At 47.2% G+C, this 21,160-nt stretch overlaps 1 protein-coding gene across 1 annotated transcript; it reads left to right on the forward strand.

The window, feature by feature from the left end:
• Positions 1-997: 997 nt before the first annotated feature.
• LOC125760294 (uncharacterized) lies at positions 998-20,367 on the forward strand. Its single transcript, XM_049420173.1, has 4 exons — positions 998-1,222; positions 7,131-7,271; positions 10,442-10,624; positions 19,964-20,367. Exons 1-4 carry the CDS (start codon positions 1,201-1,203, stop codon positions 20,365-20,367), a joined length of 750 nt encoding a protein of 249 aa, XP_049276130.1. The 5' UTR covers positions 998-1,200.
• Positions 20,368-21,160: the final 793 nt, after the last annotated feature.

Genomic DNA, 21,160 nt, shown 5'->3' on the forward strand with positions numbered 1-21,160 from the left:
GAGAATCACAAGATTTCTATATTTCAGGAGCAGGCAGCTGACTATAAATCAATGTATCAGTAAATGTTTTGACTGAACACAGTGAGCACACCAACGTTGCACCGAATATCAACATGATTCCACTCCACACGTGAAGTCAGTCTTGCCTTGCCTCGAAACTTCTTCAGAGTGCTGGTACTGCAATCAGCTCGGTTCTCCGCAGTGCCAGATATCCGGCTCCGCAGATCCATCAGGGAACTGGAATGGGCACCTGCATAAATAAAAGATCTTTCCCTAATTCTTACACCGCGAAATGTGCCGGACTTTTCGGCGTGCATAGTACTAACGCACACTCCAACCTTTTTAGTCAATATCCCGGGGGAATGCCGTCAGATTATCAACAAAGTGAGAGAGGCGACGAGTGAGCAACTAGTCGTCGAGCCGCAGTAGAATGGCTCTGTATAACGCAATCTAAATCGAAGCAATCAATCTGCGTGACAAATGCTCGATTCGGCGACCTCGAACGCCCGCCGGGTGTCGCAAAAATGGATCGCGTTTTAACAGCCGTGCACCTCCGTACATTAACCCGGCAAACGCTTTGGCGTTAAACCTGTCTGCGTCAGATTAACGCGCCTTTAATTTCGGCTATTTGAGGACTTACCTCGCTCGCAACTCCCATATTCCCCGCGCTCGAGCGGCCCGCCACAGAACACTCGGGCCCGACGACATAACCATATATAACCAGCTATAACCTAGGGATAAAACGCGACTCACTGACCTATCTAGGGAGTACCTAAAGTTTGAAGAAAAAAAATCCCTAACACTGCAATTGTTTTTTTTTTTTCGCGCATGCGCAGAACGGGGATCAGAGCGCGCGTGAATGTCAGGTGGTACCTAGGGAGAGAATCTCTAGGGATTTTCGATGGTGGCGCCGTCACATCTTGGCGGAGCTTTCTGGAACGCCGCTTCGCCGACCGGTGTCGGCTGTTCCATGCTGTTCCACGCAACGTTGGTTCCATGTGTGCATGTATGTACGCGCGTTCGCGTCTCTTATCTCTGTACCGACGACGATGACCGCGAGTCGTGCAGCTTTCGTTTCGACAGCGTAGTCCGTGAACCGCTGTCCCGTAGCGACTTCGTCGTGACTGCCTCGGAGAACGTCTAGTACTGCCTTTGCTTGATTGACGGACGTCGAGGGCGAAACAGAGCGAAGGTGCTGCAATGCGCTGCCTTGCCACGACAAGTAAGTAGCCATCTCTGTAATTTCGAGTTTTGCTTCGCTAGTCTCTGTCGCGCGTAATAGCCACAAATGCCAGCGTACCTGTTACATAACAAATTGTGATAATATAGCCATGCTGCCGTTCTTACGTTGTGGATTCGGAGCGTGATAAACATTTCGAACTGCAGCACAAGAGGCTCATCCACGATCGCCGCGCGAGGAGAAAAAAAATTCGGCAGATCCCACGTACCTTGGGAGTCGATGTTATGCGAAGCATGCGGCGGGTAGGTGACTGTGGCGTAACTTTTTTAAATGCGAAGCATTTCTTAGCGAACCTCTGGCACTTTGAGCGTTTCTATCTACGTATCTATCTATCTATCTATCTAGCCGCCTACGTCTGGATGCTCTCATGATCGCCTCCCTAACTTGGTGTAGACCAAAATTTGCATGGGAGGGTAAGAGGATTTGACGAATATGATTGCCGGGTCATGACGTGAATAACGTTAAAATCCTGTCGCGTACGTCGTCAAACCCTTTCCTCCAGACCGTGTGGCACATAACCGTTTACCACGGGCCGCGGTGTACGGGTATGTGCCACAGGTGATTGACAGTTTATATCTACCCAGGAGCGGCGAGAACAGTGACTGGTAACTTAAATGCTAGAGCGTTATAGAAAACCAACATCGGCAGCGTTGACTCAACGAATGGAAAGAATGAAAATTAGGATCCCAGCAGGAATCGAACCCAAGCATTCTGCGTGGCAATCAGGTATTCTACCACTGAGCCGCGCCAGGTGTATAAACTGGTTTGGAAAAACAGCCTACGCAGGCGTAATATCAGTGCAACGTCAATTGTGGCGCTGGCTATCTAATTTTACAAGAAGGCAATAAACACTACATGATACTTCTACAATGTGTACTCCTACGATACAGGCGTCATATCAGATTAACGTCTGTAGTTCCAGCGTTGGCTCCGTTTTTATAGCAGTCTAATAAACATTACGTTTGTATTCCTATGATTCAGCAAACTATATTGAAGCATTGCTCAACCCCGGAGGAATACATTAACGAAAGTTACATATGATATCCACATCACCTCACCGTAAAGTGCACTTCGTCCGCCAGAAAGACGCAGTGTCCTCTTCATTTCTTACGAGGCTGGGCGATGGCCTCATGCTGACCGAGGATGATGCCAGATTGATTGACAGCCGCTTTGTAGACTAGGCTACGTAGGCCACATACACCCAGGTAGTCTAGGAATACGACAGACACCATCTACTGATGTTGGTCTACGTAGTGCTATCCAGGCCTACAGCCTTGACGGCCTATACCTCACCGACGCGAATGGTGGCTTCAGGTTCCGACATGTCGCCGGCTCTGTCGACGAAATGACTGGCGCATCCACGAATTCCAACAGCTCTACTATACCACATACTTCACTACACATGGACCCCTCGTCACCACGATCACGACCGGATCCTATAACAAGTCATGACCAGCTGCTGGTGCTCACTGATCACGGTGATGATGCCTTTGTTCAAGAACTGTCAAGAGCTTCTTGCATACATGCACACGGGTTCGTGAAACGTGCATGAGTTCTCGGTAAACGTATAAGCACTACATATCAGCTTACCGCTTCTGGTGTTGGTAATACCCACGTTGCCATTGGCAGCGTTACCCAACCGTAAACAACTGGTTATATAACACATATGCGGCTCTTCAACATATATATGTGTGCGTATAAAATTTATACAAATCTTTAGCGTCATTTTGTAACGTGTCGCCTAGTAAAAAAAGTTACGCCACAGTCACCTACCCGCCGCATGCTTCGCATAACATCGACTCCCAAGGTACGTGGGATCTGCCGAATTTTTTACTAAGCGACACGTTACAAAATGACGCTAAAGATTTGTATAAATTTTATACGCACACATATATATGTTGAAGAGCCGCATATGTGTTATATAACCAGTTGTTTACGGTTGGGTAACGCTGCCAATGGCAACGTGGGTATTACCAACACCAGAAGCGGTAAGCTGATATGTAGTGCTTATACGTTTACCGAGAACTCATGCACGTTTCACGAACCCGTAGTAGAGCTGTTGGAATTCGTGGATGCGCCAGTCATTTCGTCGACAGAGCCGGCGACATGTCGGAACCTGAAGCCACCATTCGCGTCGGTGAGGTATAGGCCGTCAAGGCTGTAGGCCTGGATAGCACTACGTAGACCAACATCAGTGGATGGTGTCTGTCGTATTCCTAGACTACCTGGGTGTATGTGGCCTACGTAGCCTAGTCTACAAAGCGGCTGTCAATCAATCTGGCATCATCCTCGGTCAGCATGAGGCCATCGCCCAGCCTCGTAAGAAATGAAGAGGACACTGCGTCTTTCTGGCGGACGAAGTGCACATTACGGTGAGGTGATGTGGATATCATATGTAACTTTCGTTAATGTATTCCTCCGGGGTTGAGCAATGCTTCAATATAGTTTGCTGAATCATAGGAATACAAACGTAATGTTTATTAGACTGCTATAAAAACGGAGCCAACGCTGGAACTACAGACGTTAATCTGATATGATGCCTGAATCGTAGGAGTACACATTGTAGAAGTATCATGTAGTGTTTATTGCCTTCTTGTAAAATTAGATAGCCAGCGCCACAATTGACGTTGCACTGATATTACGCCTGCGTAGGCTGTTTTTCCAAACCAGTTTATACACCTGGCGCGGCTCAGTGGTAGAATACCTGATTGCCACGCAGAATGCTTGGGTTCGATTCCTGCTGGGATCCTAATTTTCATTCTTTCCATTCGTTGAGTCAACGCTGCCGATGTTGGTTTTCTATAACGCTCTAGCATTTAAGTTACCAGTCACTGTTCTCGCCGCTCCTGGGTAGATATAAACTGTCAATCACCTGTGGCACATACCCGTACACCGCGGCCCGTGGTAAACGGTTATGTGCCACACGGTCTGGAGGAAAGGGTTTGACGACGTACGCGACAGGATTTTAACGTTATTCACGTCATGACCCGGCAATCATATTCGTCAAATCCTCTTACCCTCCCATGCAAATTTTGGTCTACACCAAGTTAGGGAGGCGATCATGAGAGCACCCAGACGTAGGCGGCTAGATAGATAGATAGATAGACAGATAGATAGATAGATAGATAGATAGATAGATAGATAGATAGATAGATAGATAGATAGATAGATAGATAGATAGATACGTAGATAGAAACGCTCAAAGTGCCAGAGGTTCGCTAAGAAATGCTTCGCATTTAAAAGTTTGCTGCGGAAGAACTGATCGTGCGTTTTCACGCACTACAGTCGCTACAGTTCGACATGGTTAACTTGCACCAAGTCGTCCAATGTTCGGCTTTGCGTAATTGATAACCACTACTGATATTATCTCATCAACTAGTAGTAAGGGCACTCCCTTATCGTTAATCCTAGGCAAGTTCTTAGATTCGTTGTACTGCGGTAATGAATAATCCTGTTGACCGACTGGGGCGTTTGAAAACCTGGTACTTGTAAACAACAGCTAAAGAACGACTTATCATTTTAACAGTGCGCAGGGCGATGTTTCGTTAACTTCGCCATTACTTGTACTAGTTTTATGTACCGAAACATGTCTTACAGTATGAATCATGCTTGTGTGGAGTGCCCAAGCCGTTCATTCAGCCGCCTTCTTTTGCAAAGGTACGCAGAGAGTGACGCTGTACCGCATACGATCATATGGCAAGATGCAAAAATTCGAATGTAACAGAGAGTTGGAAAAATGCCAATGTTTTACTAATACAAAAAATGGAGACATGAAAGAATTTAAACTAGACATGTCAGCCTCATCATTGTACAAAGTATTCACGAAGATAATTTCGAATAGGATAAGAGCCAAGTAAACTTGACTTTGAAGGGACCCTGAAACTGTGAAATTTTGTAAGAATTTAGGCTACATCATGATCTCATTTGCACCATGAATTAACATACAACCAAATACCAATTTTCCACATGTGTGGGTACTAGTGTTGCGGAGTTGCCACTCCGGAATTCGAATGACTCCGGAATCATTCCACATTTTCACAACCCCGGAATGGAATGGGGACAATGCTTGGGGGAATGGAATGGGAACGGAATTACGTCTTTTTCCCAAAATAGAGCACGCTTTCGTCTACGCGCTGTTTTTGCAAACTTCAAACATTAGCAAGTCAGAGCCTCGAATTTAACAATGAAGCAGTATTTTTAAAATGGCTGGGCTGATTACAAGCACGGTACTTGTATAAGCAACGCGCCAACTTTAATTCTGTCCTTATATAGACTGTGTTGCTCCGAAGTATGTATCTATTTGCGTAACCGCGGCTCTATGTTGTTGGTATCCGTTGTGCGGAACTACGGCCGCGGCTTACCCCCCCCCCCCCTCCCTTACGCCTTGTGATTTTTCTTCCCTCGGTGGCACCCCAGCCGCCTGCTGTCTCCCACGTGTTCGCATCGCCAAGCAAAAAGGGCATTGTGGAGGAACGTATTTTGCTACACACTTAATTGCTACTACTGTAATATCATGCTCAAAGTAGTCATGTAGGCATGAGTACATGTTTTTTCGAAGTCGAAGGCCACAACGCATTCTCTAGGTACACCTTTAGTTAGCCAGAGCCAAGGGTTGGTGTGGTGTAAAAGTGGGAACGATCTGCCAATTTGTAAAAGAGAAACCGAGACATAAGTTAGTGTATAAACAAACGCATTATCCCAGCAGATACTGAAGGGAGAAACAAATTATCCCTGCGTGTTGGTTCCCATTGATATCCCCACACGAAAGTGGCGGTTACTATATGCACAGCCTCATCTTTATTTCAAGACCAGTTTAGTACCTGACACACGTCAATAACCTTTGCGACAAGGAAGACGTTGCATACCTGCGCAAAGGCGAACACAGAAAGTTGTCCTCAGCCCACCCATGCTTGCGAGGCGCGCTTGACATGCATGAGTGCTGACGAGCAGTGTGGCCCAGTGTTCCGTATTTGATACAAAGGCACAAGGTGCACAAGCGGTGCACTGTTCCAACTAATACCAGCAGATCTAGAGGGTTTTGTTCCGCATTAACCAGATCTTAGTTTTCTCCATATTCATGACCGCTCCAAACGCGTGGCAAAACTGCTTCGTCTTCTTGAACACTACTTTTGTCAGCATAAAAATACACTATATTGTCATTTTAGCATTAACACATTTAAGCTGAAACAATATTAAAACATCGCCATTCGTTCAAACATGCTGACCATGCAAATACTGCAGGTAGCGGGAGAACCGCCCCTATGGGAATTAATTAATTGGCTGTACTTACTGCACGAGATATGTCACCAAGCTAATATCCCTGGACCTTGGTAACATGTTTTGCGTACTTTTGCAGTTCTTAATGCATCTGATGACATCAGCTTTATGGGGCGTTCATTCTTTACTCGATAAAACTATCACGATGCCTTTGCCACATTGAGGAATTACAGGAATTTAATTGAACTGCCCGGCCATTCCCAGAGTGGGAATGGGCTAAGTTTTTTAATTCCAAGGAATTGAAAGGAATTGAATTGCGGCAAGTTCAAATTCCCCGGAATGGAATTGGAATGGAATGGACCTCCATTCCGCAACACTGGTGGGTACGCTTCACAGCCCGCCTGAAATTCCCATTCCCACCAAATTTCTGTAGGAAACCCGCCTGAAATTCACAGCTCTTCAGAAACTCCGCTATCACGTGCAACGAAGGGGGAAGCCTTCTTCAGCTGCACCCCTCAACCTCGACCTTCATTTAATAGAGCTATAGTGCGGGTGTTCCAAGTGGCTTCTTTTCTCTAGTATTCGCTACGGATGCAGCTAGGAGTAAAAAGGGACAAAGGCCTGCACGTACCTATGACCTCATTCGATTAACACTTTCACTTTTTGACTGCAGCATTCACATCCTGGAAGGAAAAGATGGAGGCTGAAACACGCAGCCATTTTGTAAAGTCATCTGGTGCAAAAGTGAGCAATCCTTCTGGAGCGCAAGTCACACATTATCGCTGCCACAGGTCTGGAAACTTCGTCCCAACAGGTGATCAACACATCCACCTTACTCAATTATTAATGCAAAAGCATGGTATGTCCCACAAAGAGAGAAATCTGCCATATGATGCCGTTAACATTTGATGGCAAGAAAATTAATCTGAAAAAGTCATGCAATCACCTTGGTTTCAGTGTGCCGAAGTTAAAGAGTAAGTTGAACCACATACAAAATGAAGCTTACACACTTACAAAAAATGGCAACCCTGTAATCGAGTTTGCCCTATTTAAACACATGATCAAGTGATCACGTCATGCAGCAAAGTCTTGAGACCATGTAATAACCCCAACTGGCACAATCACAAGACCAAGTAATGCAATTATGTGATTTGGTCAGGTCACGCATGCTGAAATAGTATGGACATTGGTATAGTTTGAACGCCCAGACACACTGTGCTTTCATATTCAATTTCATTTCATTTCATATACACTAGCAAAATAATTTCAGCACTTACTTTTGTGTATTCTTGCAACCTGTGTTGTCCTTGTTCCTGATGTGCAATGCTATCATAAACTATCATGACTAACCAACCAGCTCATCAATGTGTCTTAGGAAAATAAATTCCCTTTTAATTCGGATACTGTGCATCTCTGCCACACCTTAACCTTAAAACCAATTCAACTTGCTCATTTATGCACAAAACTGCGTCCTCTCCAGCCATCCAGTGTTCACTTTAAATACATGGAAAGGATTTCTAGGAAAGCTTCTGTAGAAACATGAGATTTACCGGTGAAATGTTGACATTGTTCTTACAGCTACCTGTTAGGTAGCTGAGATGTGTGCTGCCATGCAAAGAAAGAATGGGCAGGTAATAGGCAAAAAGAGGACCAATATTTGTCTCACAGACACTCAAATTTACCAGTTGCCGTACATTTGTGGCGTCTACTGTTCCTTTTCATTGTGGCCACTTCTACACAGGGCACACGGGCCGCTGTGTTAATCAGACTATTGGAGAATAAGAGGTCATTAAGCAATGCCTTACCATCTAATCTATCTTCACATTGATGACAGTGTAAATGCATGCCAAAATTCGATGAAAACGAAGTGTTCTACAGGCACAACAATGAAGTCTAATCGTCAAGGCAAGGCATGTAAAATAGTAGTGGATGCATATGTGTGAAGCAGCCGTCAATTAACTTGCATAAACAATAAATCAAATGCATGAACAGCAATATCTCATACAAACCCCCACATGTGCGGAACTGACAGGCGGTGCGCTCCTTATATACACTTGTGCAGCAAGGTTTTTATGTCTACTTTTTTTTTCTGCCACTTTGAGCTATTTCAGTTGATAGTCGGCATTTTTATTGCCTTGATCTCATCTCTTGTGACCATGCTCGCATGCGTGCCTTTTATGACATGAGTTTCAAGATCAGAAACAAGAGTACACAAGAGATATGTACAAAGACCGTTCAGGTTTTAAAATTTTTAAGTGCATGTCAGAGAAGTAACTTTTATGTCTCGTAAACAGTCTAAACTCTCCAGAAATTATTAGCAATACCAATGTGATATATTGTCGAGATTTCACTTCCCAAAATTACGATATGATTATGAGGGATGCCATAGTGGAGGGCTCTGTAAATTTTTGACAACCTGGGGACCTCTAACTTGCATCTAAATCTAAGTGCACAGGCTTCCAGCCTTTTGCCTCCATCAAAATGCAGCCACTGTGGCCGAGATTAGTTTCCGCGACATGCAGATCAGCAGTCAACCACTGGACCACTGCGATAGTTCAAGAACACTACTATATATTATGGCAACATAAAAGAGTTGATAGTAACCAAGGCACAAAATTCAAAAAGAAGTAAATGCCCTTTAATACCATGCATCATCATCACCATCTGCCTATTCTACACCCACTGCAGGACCAACGCCTCTCCCAATGACCTTCAATTAACCTTATTCTGTGTGAGCTGACTCCGTATTTAACAGTGGAGCTGTCTAAGCTTGAGATTAGGTGCTGAATTGTTCGCAGAAACTTACGTTGCCTAGCAACCACTTGGCACAGCTGCGTCTGCCTTCGCCGAATATGCAGTCGAGCAAAGTGTTGGACGAAGGAAAGAAGCAGGACAGCAGAAGAGAAGGCAGAGAATGGGGAGAAGAAACAAAAAATTTAATTTCTTGGCGAGGTAGGATTCGAACCTAGATACCCACGGTTTGAAGGCGAGCGTGTAACCACTGGGCTATCCAGGCATGTTCAGAGAACAAGCATTTATGAGAACCGTAGTATAACAAAGAGGTGAGAAAGGGGAGTAAGGGTGGGGAGGCAGAGAGAGGGTAAATCATAGCATAACCGTTTATGCTACAGTATTACAAGATGGGAAAGTGAAGTGTGGAGTAATGATGGAAGGGTGAGGAGGAGGGAAAGGAGGGGAAGTCCACCAGCTCCGCCATTTCCTCAGACTTCGCGCCAGTAGTGCGTTGCTGCCTTTCTTTAATTTCATCATGCCACCTATCTCTCCTGCTGGACCTGATTGCCCTACCATCTTTTAGCATCCATTCGATCATTCCTAGCTATCTTTCCAACTCAATACATGACTAACCTATGTCCACGTTTTTTCGGCGTACACAAATATCGATTTCCCATATATTCTGAACTCTACTCTGCCCTCATCTCTCTTAATATTATGCCTATTATTTTTTATTCCATTTTGCATTGCATGGTCCTTCATTTTTTTAATAGGTTTATTTGTTACACATACATATGAACTAACAAATATTCAAACTTTTTTCTTGGCTGTAAACTTTCGAAACTTATTTCTTTTTAGATTTTGAGAAGGTGCACGGGCTCTGCTACTTAAACGATCCATTAATTAGAACAGACAGAAAGCCAAGAAAGAAGACAAGTCCACTTGTTCAAACATCGAAACTTTCCTTGGCATCCTTGTCCGTCAGTTCTAATTAATGTTATGCCTAACAAAGAAAAATGAGCCCTTAAAATTTCCTTTCTGTAGGGGAAATTTAAGGCCTCAAGTTTAAATGATTCAGTAGTTTGTACACATTTCCTTTTCACTTTCCTATAGCCATTCAGACTTGCAAAACAATATGACGGCCGGTACTGAGTCTCTGACTGTTAAAGCGCCTGTAATAATGGTTCCCATTTTTATAAACTAGACATTTAGCACTGTAGTTATCTAAAGTGCCTTACATGCATTCTTTAGGCACAGGAAAAAGAAAAATGAAGTCACAGGGCAGTGTGAGATGTGGCCACATATGCCTGGCAACAATGGCCGTGACGGAAACCACTGAAAAGATTGAAGTGGTCTTTCAAAGAAAGCACCGAGGACATGACTTCAACCTCTGCCATGTATTTCTGTCTGACACCGAGAGAGCTGCGATTGCTGGTAAGAAAACGTTTCTGTTTTAGACACAAACAAAAAATTGAAATCTCAAATAGTTGCAATGGGTCATCTCCAGTGAGTGACTAACTGTCACAGATGTCACCATTGAGCATTGTGCAAATAGCGAATTTTAGGTTCAAAGCGAATTCAAAGGAAATAGTGATTTGGTTCAAATAATTTCGAATCAAATTCGAATAGTACATATAACATATTATAAAGACAAATGAGCATATTTGTCATGACCCAACAAACCTGCACAATATTTTTTTTTAATTGAAACAGGCATGTACAAATGCCATTCTTCTTTGTTTAAAGAAAGTGGAAGCAACTTTGAATAGTAGCAGGATTGGTCTTGCAGTAGAATGCAAGTGATAACCTGTAAAATATATTACACTTTAAAATTCACTATCTTGTAGGACACATAGGCTGGCATAACAAGCTTTTAAAGGGGTACTGACACAAAAACATTGGCCTCGCGTTTTTTTGCTGCAATGTGTTGCTGGGGGCCTGTTAGTCATAACACGGCACCTCGTTTGCTGCAGCGTGTGAGTGAAACAACTTTATTCGGTCCACAATAGACGCGAGTAAACTCAACGTCACCTGGCTAGGCCCACTCGGGGACCATCAGGTTAAACCTGACGGCCCTCGCGCGGGCCCTCTGGACGGCCAGGATTTGAGAGGTCTGGTCCTGGGCCTTAATGAGCCTCTTCATTTCCGCTTGGGTGAAAGGGGGACCGGCAGAGGCGCATCCCCACAGGACATGCTCGAAGTCCGCATAACCACCACACAGGGGGCAGTCCGGGCTTGGGAACCGTTCAGGGTACATTGAGTGCAGTGCTGCAGGGCTCGGGTAAGTGCTTGTTTGTAGCAGTCTGAGAGTAACAGCTTGGTCCCTGCATAGCGAGGAGTGTGGTAGAGGCAACACTCTTCTTGAGAGATAGTGGTGCTTGCATATCTCGTTGTACGAGCAGAGAGGCTCGGGTCGCCCAGGAGATGACGCGTTACCCGGTACACGGTCAGTCAAACCTCGTGCAGCCGAGTGCGCCTCCTCGTTGGGATTGAGCGAGACACCCTCAATGGTTCCAAGGTGCGCAGGAAACCAGACCAATGAGTGATTTTTGAGGTCTTTGACTTTGTGAATGATGTGTAGGACCTGGGGAGCCACCATGCCCATCTGAAAGGCCTTGATAGCGGCCTTGGAGTCTGAATAAATTGTGTCATGCACACCGTCCATCAACGCAAGAGCAATGGCAACCTGCTCTGCAACGCTGGAGCTAGAAGTGCGGATGGTAGCGCAGCTGATCACTTTGCAATCACAGTCGACGACCACTGAGGAGAAGGCTTCTTCTTGAGTGTACGAAGCCGCATCTACAAAGCAGGCTCGATCCTTGTCCAAGTGGGCACTGGCGAGCAAAGATTTACCCCTGGCTCGTCTTCGTGCTTCGTTGTAGATTGGATGCATATTGCGCGGCATCCGGGGTATGGAAATCTTGGATCTTACGTCGTTGGGCAGCTTCACGGCGTCAGGACCGACAACCGCGGGGTTGCGTCCCAGCATGCCGAGTATGGCTCTACCCGCTGGGGTGCCAGACAGTCTGACAAACTGTGAAAACTCTTGAGCTTCGACAATTTCTTCGAACGTGTTGTGGATTCCCAACTTGAGGAGGTCTTCCGTGTGCGTTCGAACGGGAATGCCAAGAGCCAGCTTGAAGACTCTTCTGATTAGGGCATTGATTTTGTTGCGCTCCGACACGAGCCAGTTGTGCATGGCCGCCGAATAAGCGAGGTGGCACAGTACGAATGCGTGGATAATCCGAATCAGATTGTCCTCCCTGATTCCGCGCTGCCTGTTAGCGATTCTTCGAATCAGTCCTAGGGCGCTTTCGGTCTTGGAACAAATGCGTTTGACGGCGGCTCCATTGGCGCCGTTAGACTCGATAAACATTCCTAGGACCCTGATAGTGTCCACCCGCGGAACTGGGGAGCCGTTATCGGTGAATAACGTAATGTGGCTCTCCGCTGCTGGTTTCCAGGACCGGTGAGAACCACCTCTGGGCCTCTTTTTATAGAGTAAGAGCTCGGACTTAGCGGGCGAGCACCTTAGCCCGGTGGGGAGGAGATAGCGCTGCGTCACATCGATGGCCTCTTGCAAAGCACTCTCGACCTGACCCTCACATCCGCTGAGGGACCAGATGGTGATGTCGTCCGCATAGATCGTGTGGTTAATGTTCGGTATCCTGTTCAAGGCCCTCGACAGGTTGATCATGCAGATATTGAACAGCGTCGGGGAGATCACCGCCCCCTGAGGTGTCCCCTTTGGCCCAAGGGTAATTTCGTGGGTCAAAAAATCGTCAATCTTCAGTCTTGTGGACCTCGAGGAAAGGAAGGAGCGCACGAAATTGTACGCCCGCTTGCCGACGTGAAACTGAGACAAGCTCTTCAGAATAAAGACGTGCGATATGTTGTCAAAAGCCTTTTCCAAGTCCAATCCGAGAATCGCCTTGGTGTCAGCGGAGCCGGAGTCAATGACCTGGTGTTTGATCAACTTCATGGCGTCCTGAGTCGAGAGCCCCGACCGAAAGCCAATCATGTTGTGGGTATAGCATTCGTTAGACTCGAGGTGGACAGTGAGGCGGTTGAGCATGGCGTGCTCGGCCACCTTCCCGACGCACGACGTCAAGGAGATTGGCCTAAGATTCTCGATGCTCGGCGCCTTACCCGGCTTGGGTATTAATACTGTGCAGGCCGCTTTCCAGCTCTTGGGGATGAGACCGCTGCGCCAGATTTCGTTGATCTTGTCTGTAAGAAACTCGATTGAGTCATCGTCGAGGTGCTTGAGCATTTTGTTGGTTACCCCATCTGGCCCAGGGGCAGATCTGCTATTGAGGGATGCCAGAACTCGCTTGACCTCAGCCACGGTGAAGTCCTCGTCCATCGATGGCGCGTCATGCCCCTCGTAATCGGGAAACTGAGGAGGCACCGGATCATCCGTGGCCGCCAGGTACTTGTCTATGAGCTGCTCCGTGATCGCCTCATCTGGAGTCGAGTCGGTGGCCAAATGGACAGCTTTCGCCAAAGCTCTCTTCTGATTGGACTTGGTGTTGCCATCGTGGAGTAGGTGCTTGAGGAGTCTCCAGCTTTTACCGGTCTTGAGCTGGCCCTCCACAGATTCACACAGCTCATCCCATTGCTGCTTGCATAAGACCTTGCAATGATCTTCTACCGTTTTGTTGATTTCGGATATTTTCTTGCGCAGTCTCCTGTTATGGCGCTGAGTCTTCCATCTCGCGAGTAGTGCCTGCTTGGCTTCCAACAGATGCGCGATCCTACTGTCCATCCTGTCCACCTCCAGGTCGGTTGTCACCTCTTTGGCGGCGCTAGCCACATCTTCTTTTAACCCCTCGCACCAAGAGTCTAGATCCGCATCCGGTGGGAGGGCGCGCTCGGAGCGATTGGCTCGAAACAAGTCCCAGTCGATGAACTTAAAGGTCCTCGTCTTGTTACGGGCAACTTCTATCACCACTTCGATGATGCAATGATCGCTACCGAGGTCCACAGCTGTGTTTGTCCACTTGACGTTTTCCAGATTCTTGACAAAGGTGAGATCCGGGGTTGTATCTCGGCACACCGAGTTCCCTCTCCTGGTCGGGAAGTCCTTATTGGTGACCAGTGTAAGATCTTCCTCCGTTGTCGTGTGCCATATGTCTCTACCCTTCTTCGTATTGGTGTGGTAGCCCCACGCCTGATGCTGGGCATTGAAGTCCCCCATGACGACAAGAGGTTGACAGCCGGCAAAATGCACTGCCTTCTTCAGAAGACCACCAGCCCTGGCTCTGTGTACGCTGGGTCTGCAGTAAACATTTAATATGAAGATACTGTTCCTTCGTAAGCACTGCTTAGGGTTGTCGACAAGGAGTTCCGTCATGACGTACTTGACCCCATTGTCCACGGGACCGAGGTCTCGCTGAATGCACGTGAACCTTTTACTGACCAGAGTGGCGACCCCCCTTCCCCCTTCAGTGGAAGCCACAGTGAGGAAACCGGGAAGCCTGATGTGTGATGATGTGATCGTTTCTTGCATGGTGATAACTTGGGGTTTGTCTTTTATGCCTTTTAGGTATTGTCGCAGGGTCGCCCGTTTGCTGACGAACCCTGCGCAATTCCACTGCCACATTGTTATGACGTTAGTTTCGTTATCCATGTTTGGGCTTGGGGATGGGTTTCGAGAGGGCCGCCTGCAGGATGGCACCTTCTGTCGGTGGGGCAATGACACTGTTCAAGTTTGGGACTGGTGCTGTCGATGTGCTCGGCAAAAATCCCTGGTGGGTCCCCTCCAGTCTAAGTATTCTCTCGCTGAGGGCGACCAGACCCAGCTGGGGGTGCGCGATCATTTCTTGTACTTGAGAGAGGCCTGACTGTATGTTGGAGATGGCCTTCTTGAGCTCCGAAAGGAGTTCCAGAGTCTCGTCTTCCCTCGAGTTATCCAGGGCGCGACGCTTCACTGCACCCGCCTTGGGGGGAGCCTCCGCCGTGTCCATGGCCGACGAACTTGCGGCGGCCGGAGCAGCCGGCGGTTTGAGCGCCATTTTTCGTATTTCGGCTATCTCGGTGGCTAGCCGACTGATTTCCTGCTTGAATTGAGCGTTTTCTTTCCTGAGACTATCATTGGCACGCCTAAGCTCTTCGATCTCGTTAGTGAGACGCGGGTCGTGCGAGTCTTGGGAGTTGGACGCCTGCGCTTGGTTGCCACGGGCCCTATCGGCCCACGTTAGATAGGACTTGCCTTTACCTCCGGAGGGGGTGTTGGATCTTGGCCTGTTGGACGAGCCGCTCCGGGTGCGGGACGTGGAGCGGCCTCTTGAGCTGGAGCGCGCTGGAGAAGGCGACGATGGTCGTGATCTTGAGGCAGAGCGGCTTTTGGAGCCCCGTCGGCTCATGGAGCGATTTCGTGGGCGCGAGCGTCTGCTGCCCCTAGGGCTGGGGTTGGATGAGGCTTGCGAATCGGAGGATCGAAGGATCGACGGCGGGGCGAGCTCCTCTTGCTGTCTGGCACGCTCGAAGCGTCGTCGGCGAACAACGTACGGAGTCTTGAATCTATGTGCACATTCTTTACCAGCAGTAAGGTGCGGACCGCCACAGAACTTGCATATTGGGGTGCATTGGTGCTGCTCATCGGGGTTTGGAAGGCCGCATCCCCGACAGACGATGTCGCTCGGTGTTGGACAGACATCAGCGCGATGCCCGAGTCTTCCGCAGGCGTGGCATACGTCGACTTGCTTTCGATATAGGGAACATTTCAACAGGAGCGTTCCGTACCTGACAAAATTCGGTACCCGGTGCCCGTCAAAGGCGATGATCACAGTCTCGGTCTGAGCAATCCTCTTAGCTGCCAGTGCGAGCGGGTTTTTCTGGTTAACGATCTTGCCATCCAGCGTCGCTGGGTCGTCTTGTAAAGGGATGCCACGTATGACCCCCTTGCAGGTGGAGTGCGGAGCAGTCTCATACGCGCAGATTTCGTGGATGTTGCCCGAGATGCGGATTTGCTTGAGGCGGGAGTATCGATCGGCATTTTCCCGTCTAGGAGTGCTCGCCACCATGATGTTTTGCTGTAAGTTCGGGCACAGAGTGTCTTGTGAGAGCTCATCGGGGCTGATGCCGGCAGCTGCAAGTATAGCGTCAGCCACCGCAGCCGCTCCAATTTTGGAGATATTCAGTCCACCTCTTGGTCTAATGACGATTTTGGTGTCTTCTTTGGGAAGAACCGGCATTCGGCTTGCTCTAATAATCTTGGACTTCAGCGCTGCGCCGCTAGGCTTGTCGCCACGGGACGCCGAAAGCGTTGCCGCGGCGTTAGGGTCAGCTCCCCTCGATTTGGCGCTAACTCTTCTGGCGCCTGCAGTTTGCCATCCCTGGTGTTGAGTGACTTCCTCTGGGGAAATATTTTCCCCCTCCACTTGATATTCCATCATGGTTACGGACGAGGGGCGCCGAGCCGCCCCTGAGGCCGGCTGGGTGGCCTAGGCTTGGTCTCCGAAGTGCTCCTTAGGTGAGACGCCGCCGACGGAGGCACACAAATATCCGTAAATTGGTGAAAAATCACTCACTGTGGCAAAAGAGGGTATCCACGTGGTCCTTAGAACTTCGCGGAAAAGATTTGCACAAATAAACATAGACACTCGACGACAAAATACTAGAAAAGTTGGCAAAATGCAGGAGCCGACGCGAGCACGTCTTGACTCGCCGCCGCCAGCGTCTCTCGCCTCTGCTGCAGCGTGTGACAAATAATTAATTAAAGTCTCCTCATTACCACCAGTTTCGGTTTGAGAGAGCTCGAAAAACGACAAGGCACCGGGTGCAACTATCACCACCTAGCGTGCGCAGCTCTCGATCACGTCAGCACACGGAACTGTGACTCACTTCCGCACGGTCCGCATCGAGAAGTCCTTTCGAATAGCAAACGGGACAGCAGTGTCGCCAAACACAAAACTTTCAACGCGTGCGCCACGGCCACGGACTCGCGACCAGCCGCCGAGAACTATAGACTGCTGGAACAAACGTGGCAAAAGAAAAATGGCGGCTATGACGTCATCATAACTTGTTGCAGCGTGGTGACGTGAGGGAAGTAGTGGGGTCACCAAGGGTCACCTCTGACACGACCATAGAGGAGGTCGTGACCTCTGATGGTGTCAGTAGAGCGACGGAGTCGATCGCTCACGCAAACTTCAACATTAATTTAAAATACCTTCCAAGCTATATTCGCTGTCGATATTTTGCAGATGATATACGCATGTCCACGGGAATCGAACCTGCAGGCTTTCTCGGCCGCGAAATTTTGTGTCAGTACCCCTTTAAGATTAAAAAAGCAAGGATCGATGCGAGGGTAAATGTTCATTCAACCTTGAAGTGGGGCTTCCCGGCACTGCAGATTTTCCCTGGAAAGGTGTACTCACCATACAGCACCCGTCTACTGCGGTGAAACGACCTTTACAGAAAGGTTACATGTGGATTAATACACACCTATTCCTTTATTTCGGATACTTCAAAATTTCCAATAATCTAAGCTCAAATCAAAGCGAATTCGAATATGCTGATTTTCGTTCAAATATTCTAAATGCTCAAATATTCGCACAAGCCTACACTTGTTAGAGAAATACCGAATTTAAAAAAATGTTATGTTAGCTGCAGTTAGAACACTGCTAGTGTTAGTAACACATACGTCTCAACCTAGCAGCATGAAAATTCGGGAGACCGCAGCAGGAGGGGGGGGGGTCTTTTTTTGCATAGCGGAAATTGCTGGCACTGGACACTGACATCCGAACGGGGTAAGGATGTTTATTTTGAGCTGCTTTGTTCTTTCATCATGAGAAACGACGTTGTACGTCGCCACGATTGGGTACATTTGCGACCCGCTGTCGTTCGTTTCGTCCACTGCGATTGCGAAAACACGGCTTTTCAGAGCCACCACCATAGTGTTGTCGGCATCTCGAGCCATTTCCCCGACGATGGCACTTGTTTTCGTATGTCTGCTCCCGTACCGCGTCGCGTCCTCACGCTTCGGAAACATTTTCCGAAACAAGGGTCCTGCATGATCGCTAACGCGGCAAGTTGTGTTCCACGATCGCACTGTCTTCGCAGCTCTTTTGGAAGAAACTTCCGATGTTGCCCTGCCCTTGCGCAGCACGAATGTAGTTCTGATCTGCTTCTGTGAAGCGATGTGCACCTATATGTCGGCCTTGCCGCCGTGCGAAACGCTTACATCACAGGCGCACGTGGTACACAATCCGTACTTGTCACGTTGTCACAAAGCACGGAAACTCAGCTGTGTATGAGTCCAGAAACATTTCCAAGTATACTTCTTTGCTTTTGACACCGCCATCGACCTTCCAACTGAACTCGGGGAAACGCAACCCCTACAACCACGCAACAAACACAACTGACGCCTAGGCAGGCGGCGTAGGCCTAGCACACAAAATGCGGGGGCCAAGACAGACCGACGCAAAAGTTGTGGTACCTTTTCCCTCGCCTTCTTTCGGTACGGTGGCGAGCGCGTTTCGCGGCCGGCCTTCGCCCAGATGCGCGGTACTATAGTGCCTAGAATATACTGAGCGGTACGGTACTGAACGGTATGGTTACAATGAGTGTAGTGGCGAGTGCTCTTCGGCAGCACAACTGTCGCAGCAGGAAAGGCTGACGTACGCGCGTGATTTAAAAAAAAAAGGCCTCTGCTGTGGCGGCCACTTTTCGGGAGATTCGAGATAGCATTCGTACAATCGGGAGATTACGGTAGGTCGAAATTCGGGAGTCTCCTGGACAATTCGGGAGAGTTGGCAGGTATGGTAACACATCTGGGGGCACAGGATATTCTTGACTGCATCACTGCCTACACTTTACACCAGTGAGCAGAAGGATGTGAGAACTTGATGCAATAACTTCATATCCCTTCTGGTTGAACACTAGACTTCAATTTGATTGCTCAAAAGGGTGGCTGTAAGAAAGTTAATTATATACGTAGAAAAAGATGACACAATGTAAAAGAGATGAAAAATTTTGTGAACACGGGGTGTTGCTACAGCCGTTGTTTCGACAAGTGGACTTGTCTACTGCAAGGTTGCAACTGCTTTCCTTGAAGAAGACAAGTCCACTAGTTGATCTTTTCTCCTGCCCTCCCCACCCCCCCACATCCCCCGTTTTTTTTTCTTCTGCTTTTTAGCTGTGTCAGTCTCATGACGCTTGCTCTTAGCCACTGTCCTGTAATGCGTACTCCAATGGAAGTGGTGTCTAATGCACAAACTATGATGCCGGTATTAGGTGGCTATGAAAGTTTCTCTTGCGTGGTGCTTAGTTATAAAGTCTGAACAAGTAGAGGATGGGGTTGCTTTGCGTCTCGTGGCTGGCATACACCAGTCATTTGAAGCCTCTCATAGATTTAAGTCTAAGTTACACGCTATAAGACTGACATATGCAGAGTAAGATTTTAACTACAACAACAAAACAGGCAGCGATGCTACACCAAATAGGACAAGCATTTACCCAACAGAAGACATTGTGGCGTACCGTATATTTTTGTACCAGCTATATTGTTCAAAGAGTTCTTGAAAATCCTAACTACGTTGTTAGCAAGAAGAAAAGTGCCAGCAAAATGGCTCGTCATCTACTATCTGTTGTTTTCGATAACTCATCAGTCTAAACTGGTTAGGCATTTAACATGTGTTTTCTTTAAGTTATGTTTTGCTGATATCTACGTAAAGAAAAGAAAAGGAGAGTTGCCAGATTAATGTTTGCTACAAACAGTTGCAGGAGTATTAACATAATATGTTACGTTTGTTGTTCACACTTTTCAAGGCAAACTGCAAGCTGGCACAACAATGGCAGCAATCATGGATTCGGTCAGGGACAGTGTGGATGGTTCCTGGAATCGACTGCATCTGCTGACAGGGCAGGATTTGTACAACATCCAAAGAGACTTTAACATAAACTGCGATGAACGTCTCCACAGCGATGATTACACCAGCGTCCTACTGTGGGTCGAAAAAATGAAGCTCCTGGATGACAACCCTGTACTTTTCTTCAAGCAACAGGGAACAACAGACAATGCCACTGTTTTGCAGCGACAAGATACCGAACTTCTTGACGATGATGATTTCATGCTGGCTATGATGACGAACCCTCAGAAGGAGCTCCTCGAGAAGCTTGGCAGTGACCGCCTTTGTGTAGACGGGACACATGGTACCACAGGCAAGTGTTAGGATGTTGGTGCTAAGGTTGGCCCCCGCCAGGTAATTCTAGTAGGTTTTCATTAGAAAGTGTCGCACCATAGGAATGCTCGCTTTCTTAGAACATATACTTTGAGAATACTTTTTTTTTTTTTAAGTAAATATTACTCAGACATTCTGCGAAATTAGGAAGGCTACCACATGACCAAATAATTTCGACTTTCCGAAATATTGTAGCAATTTTTTTTTTCAATGCAACAAATAAGCAGAATATTTTTTTTAGTGCAATTGCGATGGTTGCCAAAATGGCTCGAATGTTAGGCCTGGAATGACGCATACGCATTTCATTATAACTTATGTCATGGGGCTTATATAGAGGCACATGAAAAAACAGTGAAGTAGACATTGATTTCACTTACATTGCGAGGTGCCTGTAGGACAATCCATGTGCCCGTGACGTCTAAGCAGTTCACCACACTGTGACAAGCAGCATTAATAATTCCTGCGGACAATGGCAGAAGAGAGATTTCAGAGAAGCTATAAAAATATTTACAAACACAGTTTTCAGAACTTACTGGTAGGATTGCAGCACTTGAACTTAAATTACTTCAATCTCTTTTTTTTTTATGAAAAATTTAAAGCAGTATGTTGTTTTTACTGAATACATCTTAAAATAAGCTGCCAGTTGATTCAGGTGTCCTCCAGGGACCAGTTCTGGAGCTGTCATTGTTCCTTCTTATAAATGACATTGTCAATGACTTTGGTGTTAAAATAAGACTAGACGTCAATGACTGTGTGGTGTATACTTTGACAAATTCAATTTCTG

This window comes from Rhipicephalus sanguineus, chromosome 10 (assembly GCF_013339695.2).
Source record: "Rhipicephalus sanguineus isolate Rsan-2018 chromosome 10, BIME_Rsan_1.4, whole genome shotgun sequence".
Classification (NCBI taxonomy): Eukaryota; Metazoa; Arthropoda; class Arachnida; order Ixodida; family Ixodidae; genus Rhipicephalus; species Rhipicephalus sanguineus.